This window comes from Penaeus japonicus, unplaced genomic scaffold, assembly GCF_977035675.1.
Source record: "Penaeus japonicus unplaced genomic scaffold, GWHDUDI00000001_assembly GWHDUDI00000012, whole genome shotgun sequence".
Lineage (NCBI taxonomy): Eukaryota > Metazoa > Arthropoda > Malacostraca > Decapoda > Penaeidae > Penaeus > Penaeus japonicus.
Genome location: NW_028234414.1, coordinates 39,115,875 through 39,131,763, shown reverse-complemented (window position 1 = coordinate 39,131,763; position 15,889 = coordinate 39,115,875). Strand labels below are relative to the sequence as shown.

At 28.2% G+C, this 15,889-nt stretch overlaps 1 protein-coding gene across 1 annotated transcript in view; it reads left to right on the top strand.

Moving 5' to 3' along the window:
* Positions 1–15,349, top strand: part of Orc1 (origin recognition complex subunit 1) — a 15,846-nt gene extending 497 nt beyond the window's left edge. The window contains exons 2-14 of the mRNA XM_086542168.1: positions 1,165–1,292; positions 1,654–1,743; positions 1,919–2,013; positions 2,374–2,528; positions 3,068–3,249; positions 3,508–4,357; positions 4,620–4,865; positions 5,023–5,179; positions 6,474–6,617; positions 7,212–7,382; positions 7,525–7,799; positions 8,028–8,158; positions 15,252–15,349. Of these exons, the coding sequence (XP_086398294.1) occupies positions 1,165–1,292; positions 1,654–1,743; positions 1,919–2,013; positions 2,374–2,528; positions 3,068–3,249; positions 3,508–4,357; positions 4,620–4,865; positions 5,023–5,179; positions 6,474–6,617; positions 7,212–7,382; positions 7,525–7,799; positions 8,028–8,158; positions 15,252–15,349 (2,722 nt within the window). The remainder of the gene's footprint in view (positions 1–1,164; positions 1,293–1,653; positions 1,744–1,918; positions 2,014–2,373; positions 2,529–3,067; positions 3,250–3,507; positions 4,358–4,619; positions 4,866–5,022; positions 5,180–6,473; positions 6,618–7,211; positions 7,383–7,524; positions 7,800–8,027; positions 8,159–15,251) is intronic.
* The last annotated feature ends 540 nt before the right edge of the window (positions 15,350–15,889 follow it).

Below are 15,889 nucleotides of genomic sequence, written 5' to 3'. Positions count from 1 at the left end.
TATATTACTGACATATTGTCTATGACATGTCTACTACTGGCTTACATGTAGCTTCTGTATCTATTAGCACTCCAATAGAGGCTACCAAACTACTGATTGATAGAAAATGAAGACTTCCCTAGTGATTTATCAATGTATAAGGAACAGTCATAGCTCTGTCTTGCCAGAATGTATATGACGTAGGTTTGTTGGCCTTTGTCAGAGCCACAGTGATCAATCGGCCCTGGGCCACTATTGGGCTGGACTTGAGATTATATGATTTATATTACAAATTAATGTAAGTTTCAAGTGGCTTTGGATAGAACACTGATTATGAGTAAGTCCTGTTATGAAAACCACAGGTCGAATGACAAAAGATTATAGAAAGACTACATAGAGGAGACAAAATGAAATTCAGCTCTTTAATCTAGGTACAAATATCGTTCACATAAATTTAGATTCTGTTGGTGTGATCTTAAGACTGCCATTCTTCCTTATAAGTCGGTACTATTGTGTTAAGTCTGCAATATACTGTGATGCACCATATGTCATTATATGATAATTGTGTCTAGCAGGATATCTATACATATCTCCTCATCTTCTACTTTTGGTGGGTCAGTTGATATGATTTGAACCTTCCTATTTAATATCAAGCCATTTCTATCCATCTTAAAGCACCATATTTATAGATGTCCATTTATATTAAGTAAATATCATGTCAAAAATTCATGTATAATCAAAGTATGATATCTTAACCTTGTGTTTATATTATATTTTGATTACTTTACATCACAGTTCCCAGGTGCGCTTGTCCCTCCTAAGTATTGGAGCCATTTTTTTTATAATAGGTCATAACTTCACCACACTGGTTTTCATCATGCATGGACACTGAGTATAAATGCATCCACATAAGATTTGTTATGGTGGACCTTTTGTTAAAGGTGATCAGATAACCATAAAGAATGCTAAAGTATTTTTTCTAAAATACCAAGAGATGCTTTTTGTTTTCATTTGGTCTGTATTACACGATTTCAAGCCAAGTAGGTTGATATTTAGGGAACTTTATTAGGAACAGAGAAAAATGACAAGGGAAAAAAAAGAGTTGAAAAAAAAAATCATTAGGGTAAAAGCAGGCTCAATCTTGACATACAGTAAAGAAATTACAAGAGATTTGTTCTTTTCCAGAGGATTCCAGTTGGGTAAACTGACAGTATATGAAGGAGACTACGTTTTTGTGCGTAATGCGGATTCGTTTGACCCAGATTCTCCTGAAGGCTGTGATATTGCCAGAGTTGTTCGATGCTATGACAGTGGTAAGCAAGTTATGGGTGAATCTAGAAATAGCAATTAGCTCTGTTTCATTGTTATTATTATGGTTGTAACTTTGTTTAATATTGCTATCTTTATTGGTATTGTTGTCATTTGCTATTATTTTTGTTATATTCTAAATGAGAATGCTGTAATGTATCAGTCGTGTGCTTCATATGAATTGCAGCATGTCCGGCTGGTGTTACAATCTCAAGTTTTATGTTGATTGTATTCTATTCTTAATATAATATAGATACACCTTATTCATGTGATAAATTAGATGAACTATATTTGGGATATTTAGTTTGTTTCTTTATAATGTAGCAAGTGTAATGTTTTATCTATTTTTTTTCTAATTTTTTGCAGGGGCAAAATGGGACAACAGGAGAGTCATAGTAAAATGGTACTCAAGAGTGACAGACATCAACAAATCAAAATTGAGAACAATTCCAGAAGGTATGCTCATATAGCAATGATATAATGCTGCTTACCACTTTTTGGATGAGTAACTCTTTGCCTTTCATCTTTGTTATTGTTGTCCTATTAATTTTTGTGATTATCTTGATTGCCAAAAAATTGTTGAAGATGATTTCAAAGTTGTATAATTGTTTTCCGGTTATATTTACCACAGGAGTCCCAGCTGTTGACACCAGCATTGAGGTTGTAAGAGAGGATCGTGCTTTTGAAACAGATGTTGATGCAGAGAGTATATTGCATATGTGTCATGTAAGTGATTGCTCTATAGTGCCATAGATATAGATATATAGTGCCATAGATATAGATATATGGTGCCATAGATATAGATATATGGTGCCATAGATATAGATATATGGTGCCATAGATATAGATATATGGTGCCATAGATATAGATATATTGTGCCATAGATATAGATATATGGTGCCATAGATATAGATATATGATGAAAAGGTGTATCCTTAGAATATAAATGTAAGTTCTAATGTGTATTAAAACAAAACAAATCTAGAAAGAAAAGAAGAAGATAGAAAATTGTCAGCCAAAATGCTTGTGTCGCATGACGATTATATTTGTGATCTTCTAAGTATCTTTGATTAATCATTAAACAGGTTGAAGAAGTTGCCGCTGATGTTGATCCAGAGTCCGTTGAAAAGCCTTCAAAATGTCCAGGACCTTTCTTTGTATGTCGGTTCAGTTTTGGTGGGAAGAATCCCCGTTTATATCCTCTCGAAGAGCCAGGATCATCACAGCCTACAGTTAATAGGTAAGACTTAAAGGAATTATGGTTATAAGAACTGCACCATAGTCTTCCCATAACAAATGATGCAAGCTCTGACATCATCCACTTTGTTACTCTGTTGAAGAAATGTATCTTTTATTCTCTGATGAAGTTCTTAATATTAGGATTATTTTATCAGGAAGTTGAATGGGCAAAATACTCGGATATAATATAACCTTTTGGTATAATCTTTTGGAGGATCAAATCAAGAAGTAGCAAATTAGCAGTGTATAGGTATAATGAATGGATTGCTTTCATTATAAAAGCTTGAATAATTTGGGTAGGTTAGAAGTCTTCTCGGGATAATAGAACGTCATCCAGCTTGGATAGGGCTTGATGCTTTGTCATCTCTTTTTTTACTTTGCATTGCTATCTTAAGGGTTTGTGCTTTGCCATTTCTTTTTGCTATACAAGGCTATCATAAGGGGTTTTAATTGATATTCTGAATGTTCATTTTATAGAAATTGCACCGTTCCTTTGTTAGCTTATCACTGCTAAACCCTCTATTCACTTTGTGTTTTCAGACATACAGCTCGTCGCTCATTAGCAAATGATTTAACCAACCTTAATAGCAACACACCGAGTACAACACCTACTGAGCATGTCACGCCTCAGAAGAGACGGGGGAAAGAGAACGCTCTGAGAACCCCAAAGAGTGAGAGGAAGGCCACGTCTCGAGATGTCTCCCCAGAAATTAGTTTGCAGGGTAAGTGAGGAAGGATTGTGTGTGAATTTTTATACAATTGTAAGGAAGTGCGAAAAGTGTTGAGATGATTAATACAGTATAACAGTTGACTACGAAGTGCTCTATTATTATGCAGTGTCGTAATTTTGATATTCTGATTACCAAATACTTTGTCTTCTTGATGTAAATATTAACATAGGATAAACTCTATGCATCTGCAATTTTTAATAAGTTATTGTAGTTTTCTAATTCTTGTCAAAACAATTTATATCCTAACAGGAGAAAGTGCAAAGTTTGAACTGCTAAGGAACAACTTAAGCATAAAATTGAAAAGAGTTCAACTGAAACCAAGTCTTTTAGAAAACAATAATGTAACTAAATCACTTAAAAGACAAGCTTCAGATTCAGACTTCAGGGTGGAGAACAAAAGATTACGACCAGAGTCAAGTTCTAGTGCTTCCTACACACCCAAGGATGAGAGGCTGTCTCGGGTTATCAGCAACGATAACATGACTCGTGTTGAAAGGCAAACGGGATCTGGTCGGAAGTTAAAGATTGTCTGCTATAGGAAGCTAAATGATGGTAATATTGATAAGGAGGGGAATATCACACCCATGTCTCCAGAGTTCAAAGCAATCCACAAGAACAAGAAGAGCCCTGATATCAAATCTCCTGAGAAGGGGGGGAGTTGTTTGTCTCCAATAACCCTCATGTCTCCCAAGGAAAAAATCGACAGCATAAAGCAAGTGGGAAAAGTCCGTGCTCTGAAAGATACGGAAATAACAGACTTGCTCGGCAGTGACAGCGAGGGGGAGAGTGAACCTGTAGCTCTTGATAGTGAAGACGATGTTCCAAAGCCCCCAGTCTCAAAGACCACAGTCAAACAAACAGCTAGAGCAAGCCAAAAGCCAAAAAGTGTTATAGATTTTGACAGCGATGATGGTCTACCATTTCCCAGCGAACTTAAGACACCAAAGAAGAAGCTTATACAACCCAGATCCAAGAGTACGACGAAGAAGAGGTTTGAATGTCGTGAATGTGGTGAAAGATTTGAGTCTCGCAGAGAGCTTAAGGAACATGACGAGGATGAACATGAAGATTTTGTGCCAGTTGTAAAGAAGCGTGGCAGGTGAGGAACACTTGTAGTAATAATATCAATAATGAGTAACTTAGGAAGAACCCTACATTAGTGATATACTTTACTTGCAAATCTTCCATTATCTTAGTTTAGGTTTTTAAGGTTAGGATGAATTGACTATACTGTGGTATAACTGATCATAGCTAACAAGTGTCTTTCCCTTTATGTTAGATTGCATTAACTTCATTTATTTATCTTTTAAACACATTGTTGCTATCAGTGTGGTTCAACAATTATTTTTCTTTGATTGCAGACCAAAGAAACAAACCAAGACTGAGACTCCATCCAAGACACTCAAGCCATCACGCCGCCAGTCTGCAACACCTGGTATGCCTTCTCGCCAAGGACCTGTAAAGCATCCCCAGACACCTCTTGAGAAGGCACGAGAGAATCTTCATGTTTCAGCAGTACCAGATTCTCTTCCTTGCCGGGAAAATGAGTTCCAAGAAATATACTCCTTTGTTGAAGGAAAGCTGTTTGATGGCACTGGAGGATGCATGTAAGTAGTGACATTGTTGTATTTTACTTTATGACATTGCATAGACTATCTTCATCTTACAGGCTACAAATATATCTGTTATGTACCATGTAATTGCTTCATTTATTTTGTTAATGGTATGTTCAGTGGGCTTCATCATCTTGTCCGTTTTTTGCAGGTATATTAGTGGTGTACCAGGAACAGGCAAGACAGCCACAGTTAGGGAAGTGGTGCGGTTGTTGCAGGAGTGTAGTCAAGGGGGTGATTTACCTGGTTTCACATATCTGGAGGTGAATGCAATGCGACTGACAGAACCTCACCAACTCTGGGTTCAGGTAAGTTATTTTTCTATTGCAACTGATCATGTTTTTTTTTTTTTTTTTTTTTTTAACCCATTGCAGACGAAGATAAATTTGCTTGCCCAGCCTCCAGGATAGGTTTTATTTTAGAGAGAGACCGCTTGAAGCAATATAATTTGAAGCATCCCAATCTCTTTCAGTCATTCATTGTAAAACTAGAGCAGTTTTTGTGTTTTATTTTTTTGTGTGTTTTATTGAGTTTAGAGACTTATATGTGCTATATGACAGGCTCCATCAGTGCTGCAGTTGACTAAAATTGTAGTATGTTATCCATATTAGCTCATTATTTTCTTTATACTCAATGTGATAGAAGTATTACTGTTTCATGGGAGGACAAAAGGTAACTTTATTTTTTCGTATTTTTGTGCTGTCATGAACGAATACGAAACATATAACCACCTACAATAAAGATAACAAGAAGAGGTAGGGAAGAGGAATGAAACCTGTGCTTGTGACTGTGAGTGCCACAGTGAAAGGCATCCATATTGGCACAGGAGCACATTTTAGACACTGGGTATGGATTGAGTCACCTTCCTCTTCTCGTTCTGCCTGCACATCCTTCATTGGCGGTACTTTAGAGCAAGGGTTCATCAACTTAGTGTGTGCCATCGCTCTATAGAGACAGTGCTTGCTAGAGACCGTGGATGGGTGCCATTCAAGGCTCTCTCACCTGCTGGTGCTAGGAAAAAGTGGTGCCATCTAGGTTTTGGACGTTAAGCTTGCACGATATTACGGTAATTATAGTAATTATGACTGCAGTAACCATCATTACTCATTCCTTTTCATAGCAAAATAAAATAGCACAGTGATCCAAAATCCCCGAACGTCATGTACGTCATGACGCCCGTCGTCAGGCCAAAGCTCCTACGGCATGTATGTCATGACACCCGTATGCAATGGGTTAACTTATATAGGTTTATAACAGAGATTTTAACATTCTTGTATATTGTCTTATAGATTATAGATCATTCTGATGTGTGAATAAGGTTACTTCCACAAGAATTTTTGTTTTTAAATGTGCAAGGACATAAGAGAGATGGTGAACATTCTTTCTGAAAAGGAATTTTATATTAGTGAATGATTTGATCTCTTAAGAGGTCTTAATTTCTTTTTTATAGTTAACTGGCATTATGATTTAACATGTGCACTTGCTTGAACAATTGAAGCCAGTAAGACTAGACAATGTAAAGAAAAGTTTTAATTATTTTAGCTTCAAGAAATTATTATTTACTCTGCATGGCGCATTAGTATTGATATTTTGTTTTTACAGGTTTGGAAAGGTCTCACAGGCAACAAGGTAACAGCAGACCATGCTTCTTCTCTCTTAGAGAAAAGATTTTCAACTCCTGCTCCACGAAGAGAGCCTACACTCTTATTGGTAGACGAGCTGGATTTGTTGTGGACACGAAAACAGGTAGGAATAAACTTTTTTTTTCATACAGTAATTAAAAATGTTTTGGTAATTCTTTTGCAATTCATATTAACTTTGATACTGATAATAGTACTTCTTTAGTGTATGGCAAATAATGCTCCACCCCCCAATAATATTTACATTGATGATTGGAGGAGAATAAAGTATGCAAACTTCACTTTAATGTAGGCGTTTCCTTAGATATAGTCATTGGCCATGTTGCCTTTATAGCAATACCATCTGAAGTTGATTCAGAATTGATTTGATGGTTAAGAAAGTAGGAGACATTCATGGTGACCCAAAACTTCTTTAGTGCCTTCTTCAGATCTTTGATGATGCTGGTCGAGACAGCCAGTTCTAAGTCTTTTTTATACTGTCAGCTCTTTCTATACTGAACAGAGGAGAGAGATTATTAATTCCTCTGTCTGTAAGAGTTCACAGCTCATTGGTGCAAGCTGAGTTGCTAAATAAACTTTTTTATGGGTGCTAAAGATGTAACTGCATTTTTTTATGGCCACTTTATCTAATGTGGTACAGTTTATCAAGAAAATCAGTATTTAAATATATATGTATATGTTTTTTTTTTTTTTTTACCAGGATGTGATGTACAACTTATTTGATTGGCCATGCCGTCCAGGGAGCAAGTTAATTGTTGTAGCAATTGCAAATACCATGGATCTTCCAGAGCGTATCATGATCAATCGTGTGGCCTCTAGGCTTGGTCTTACCCGTATGACATTCCAGCCATACACTCATAAGCAGTTACAGGTAAGGATGCATTGAAGAAGCATTACATAATATTTACATTAGGTATCAATTTATATGTTTTTTGATGGGTGTTCCATATGGCCACAAACTCAATACCCTTCTATATTAATGCTCCATGGCACTTTTTTTTCCCCCCATACAGGAAATTGTATTATCTCGGCTGTTGGGCATAGACGCTTTTGATCCTGATGCTATCCAGCTTGTTGCCCGCAAAGTGGCTGCTGTGTCAGGCGATGCAAGACGAGCCTTAGATATTTGTCGGAGAGCTACGGAAATTGCGGAGACTAAGACCATGCCACCTAGTCCAGTGAAGTCTCCCATGAAGTCTCCAGTGAAAAGAAATGCGCTTGTTGGCATGTTGCATGTTGATCAGGCACTGAAGGAGATGTTCACCTCACCCAAGATAACGGCCATTAGGTACGTAGGGAAAAAGAGCTAGGAATAGTAACTAAATCACTAGTGGCCACTACCATTACTACTACTAATGATGATCATGGTTGACATCACTATCATCATAATTGTCATCATTTTCTTTATGATCATCATCAGTGGTGTTTTTGTTATTATTTTGTTTAGTCCTTATCATAAGAAAATTGCATTGTCTTGTTTCATATGTTTATTTTAATGTTTATAATTCAATTATAGGAGCTGCAGCATGATGGAGAAGAATGTACTGCGGGCCGTTGTATCTGAATTCTTACGCACTGGTGTAGAGGAAGCTGTTTTCATACGTGTATTGGACCAGTTCATCTCTCTATGCAGATTCGATGGTAATTGTCCTTGTTTTTTTTTGTTTTTTTTCATTGTGTATTATCGAAAAATTGAATGAGTAAATTTACAGTATTTCAAACTGACAATGTGCACACACGCACACACGCACACACACACACACACACACACACACACACACACACACACACACACACACACACACACACACACACACGCACGCACGCACGCACGCACGCACGCACGCACACAATTATATTTCTATTAATCATATGGTAAACAGTATAAACATGTATGTATGCCATATATACACTTTACATACATATCTATATATCCATCAATCTATGCATATGCAATGCATACAGATATACAAATACATATGGATATACATATACATATACATATGTATATACATATACATATACATATACATATACATATACATATACATATACATATACATATACATATACATATACATATACATATACATATACATATACATATACATATACATATACATATACATATACATATACATATACATATACATATACATATACATATACATATACATATACATATACATATACATATACATATACATATACATATACATATACATATACATATACATATACATATACATATACATATACATATACATATACATATACATATACATATACATATACATATACATATACATATACATATACATATACATATACATATACATATACATATACATATACATATACATATACATATACATATACATATACATATACATATACATATACATATACATATACATATACATATACATATACATATACATATACATATACATATACATATACATATACATATACATATACATATACATATACATATACATATACATATACATATACATATACATATACATATACATATACATATACATATACATATACATATACATATACATATACATATACATATACATATACATATACATATACATATACATATACATATACATATACATATACATATACATATACATATACATATACATATACATATACATATACATATACATATACATATACATATACATATACATATACATATACATATACATATACATATACATATACATATACATATACATATACATATACATATACATATACATATACATATACATATACATATACATATACATATACATATACATATACATATACATATACATATACATATACATATACATATACATATACATATACATATACATATACATATACATATACATATACATATACATATACATATACATATACATATACATATACATATACATATACATATACATATACATATACATATACATATACATATACATATACATATACATATACATATACATATACATATACATATACATATACATATACATATACATATACATATACATATACATATACATATACATATACATATACATATACATATACATATACATATACATATACATATACATATACATATACATATACATATACATATACATATACATATACATATACATATACATATACATATACATATACATATACATATACATATACATATACATATACATATACATATACATATACATATACATATACATATACATATACATATACATATACATATACATATACATATACATATACATATACATATACATATACATATACATATACATATACATATACATATACATATACATATACATATACATATACATATACATATACATATACATATACATATACATATACATATACATATACATATACATATACATATACATATACATATACATATACATATACATATACATATACATATACATATACATATACATATACATATACATATACATATACATATACATATACATATACATATACATATACATATACATATACATATACATATACATATACATATACATATACATATACATATACATATACATATACATATACATATACATATACATATACATATACATATACATATACATATACATATACATATACATATACATATACATATACATATACATATACATATACATATACATATACATATACATATACATATACATATACATATACATATACATATACATATACATATACATATACATATACATATACATATACATATACATATACATATACATATACATATACATATACATATACATATACATATACATATACATATACATATACATATACATATACATATACATATACATATACATATACATATACATATACATATACATATACATATACATATACATATACATATACATATACATATACATATACATATACATATACATATACATATACATATACATATACATATACATATACATATACATATACATATACATATACATATACATATACATATACATATACATATACATATACATATACATATACATATACATATACATATACATATACATATACATATACATATACATATACATATACATATACATATACATATACATATACATATACATATACATATACATATACATATACATATACATATACATATACATATACATATACATATACATATACATATACATATACATATACATATACATATACATATACATATACATATACATATACATATACATATACATATACATATACATATACATATACATATACATATACATATACATATACATATACATATACATATACATATACATATACATATACATATACATATACATATACATATACATATACATATACATATACATATACATATACATATACATATACATATACATATACATATACATATACATATACATATACATATACATATACATATACATATACATATACATATACATATACATATACATATACATATACATATACATATACATATACATATACATATACATATACATATACATATACATATACATATACATATACATATACATATACATATACATATACATATACATATACATATACATATACATATACATATACATATACATATACATATACATATACATATACATATACATATACATATACATATACATATACATATACATATACATATACATATACATATACATATACATATACATATACATATACATATACATATACATATACATATACATATACATATACATATACATATACATATACATATACATATACATATACATATACATATACATATACATATACATATACATATACATATACATATACATATACATATACATATACATATACATATACATATACATATACATATACATATACATATACATATACATATACATATACATATACATATACATATACATATACATATACATATACATATACATATACATATACATATACATATACATATACATATACATATACATATACATATACATATACATATACATATACATATACATATACATATACATATACATATACATATACATATACATATACATATACATATACATATACATATACATATACATATACATATACATATACATATACATATACATATACATATACATATACATATACATATACATATACATATACATATACATATACATATACATATACATATACATATACATATACATATACATATACATATACATATACATATACATATACATATACATATACATATACATATACATATACATATACATATACATATACATATACATATACATATACATATACATATACATATACATATACATATACATATACATATACATATACATATACATATACATATACATATACATATACATATACATATACATATACATATACATATACATATACATATACATATACATATACATATACATATACATATACATATACATATACATATACATATACATATACATATACATATACATATACATATACATATACATATACATATACATATACATATACATATACATATACATATACATATACATATACATATACATATACATATACATATACATATACATATACATATACATATACATATACATATACATATACATATACATATACATATACATATACATATACATATACATATACATATACATATACATATACATATACATATACATATACATATACATATACATATACATATACATATACATATACATATACATATACATATACATATACATATACATATACATATACATATACATATACATATACATATACATATACATATACATATACATATACATATACATATACATATACATATACATATACATATACATATACATATACATATACATATACATATACATATACATATACATATACATATACATATACATATACATATACATATACATATACATATACATATACATATACATATACATATACATATACATATACATATACATATACATATACATATACATATACATATACATATACATATACATATACATATACATATACATATACATATACATATACATATACATATACATATACATATACATATACATATACATATACATATACATATACATATACATATACATATACATATACATATACATATACATATACATATACATATACATATACATATACATATACATATACATATACATATACATATACATATACATATACATATACATATACATATACATATACATATACATATACATATACATATACATATACATATACATATACATATACATATACATATACATATACATATACATATACATATACATATACATATACATATACATATACATATACATATACATATACATATACATATACATATACATATACATATACATATACATATACATATACATATACATATACATATACATATACATATACATATACATATACATATACATATACATATACATATACATATACATATACATATACATATACATATACATATACATATACATATACATATACATATACATATACATATACATATACATATACATATACATATACATATACATATACATATACATATACATATACATATACATATACATATACATATACATATACATATACATATACATATACATATACATATACATATACATATACATATACATATACATATACATATACATATACATATACATATACATATACATATACATATACATATACATATACATATACATATACATATACATATACATATACATATACATATACATATACATATACATATACATATACATATACATATACATATACATATACATATACATATACATATACATATACATATACATATACATATACATATACATATACATATACATATACATATACATATACATATACATATACATATACATATACATATACATATACATATACATATACATATACATATACATATACATATACATATACATATACATATACATATACATATACATATACATATACATATACATATACATATACATATACATATACATATACATATACATATACATATACATATACATATACATATACATATACATATACATATACATATACATATACATATACATATACATATACATATACATATACATATACATATACATATACATATACATATACATATACATATACATATACATATACATATACATATACATATACATATACATATACATATACATATACATATACATATACATATACATATACATATACATATACATATACATATACATATACATATACATATACATATACATATACATATACATATACATATACATATACATATACATATACATATACATATACATATACATATACATATACATATACATATACATATACATATACATATACATATACATATACATATACATATACATATACATATACATATACATATACATATACATATACATATACATATACATATACATATACATATACATATACATATACATATACATATACATATACATATACATATACATATACATATACATATACATATACATATACATATACATATACATATACATATACATATACATATACATATACATATACATATACATATACATATACATATACATATACATATACATATACATATACATATACATATACATATACATATACATATACATATACATATACATATACATATACATATACATATACATATACATATACATATACATATACATATACATATACATATACATATACATATACATATACATATACATATACATATACATATACATATACATATACATATACATATACATATACATATACATATACATATACATATACATATACATATACATATACATATACATATACATATACATATACATATACATATACATATACATATACATATACATATACATATACATATACATATACATATACATATACATATACATATACATATACATATACATATACATATACATATACATATACATATACATATACATATACATATACATATACATATACATATACATATACATATACATATACATATACATATACATATACATATACATATACATATACATATACATATACATATACATATACATATACATATACATATACATATACATATACATATACATATACATATACATATACATATACATATACATATACATATACATATACATATACATATACATATACATATACATATACATATACATATACATATACATATACATATACATATACATATACATATATATATACATATACACATACATATACATATACATATACATATACATATACATATACATATACATATACATATACATTTACATATACATATACGTATACATTTACATATACATATACATATACATATACATTTACATTTACATATACATATACATATACATATACATATACATATACATATACATATACATTTACATTTACATATACATATACATATACATATACATATACATATACATATACATATACATTGACCCCTGACCCTCTGATGCAGCTGTGGTCCCGCCTCTTTGTGAGGGACTTGGAAGAGGTGGCACTGATGGTTTACCCGTGGCCAAGGGTTCCTGTGACCAGGTTCTGATGAAGAAATGATGCCCATGGCTGTAGGTACTTTTCCGGGGGTGGAGTGTGCTGGTAGCTTTGAGACCATTGTAAAATAACAACATGGTGAAGAAATTAAAACTTAGCTACAGGTCAGTTGCAGTTTAGCAAATTAATAATCAATGCTACTCAAGGGTATTTATTGTGAGATTATAGCAATATTGAAGACGAGATCAGAGAGATGAATTTCATCCAAAGGGGAACTTTTTGTAATGGTTAATGTGTATTATTGGAAACATGAAAATAGTTGTTTTGTTTTTGTAGCAAGGATTGCTTGTGTATAATTTTTTTCTATGTTACCTACTACACCGGTTCTTAAGGAGTACATAGAAGCTACTTCTATTTTACACAAATGCAAATGATACCTCAAAATAGTAATCTTTGATAAAGTGAAACAACACATTCATAGGTTCTTTTAGTTTAGTATTCTAGTAAATACTGAATAACCATACAAGAGTGAGGAAAAAATACATAACTTCCAAATAGTGTAGTTGAAACTTTTACACTGAATTTTACAGTTATGTATATGTT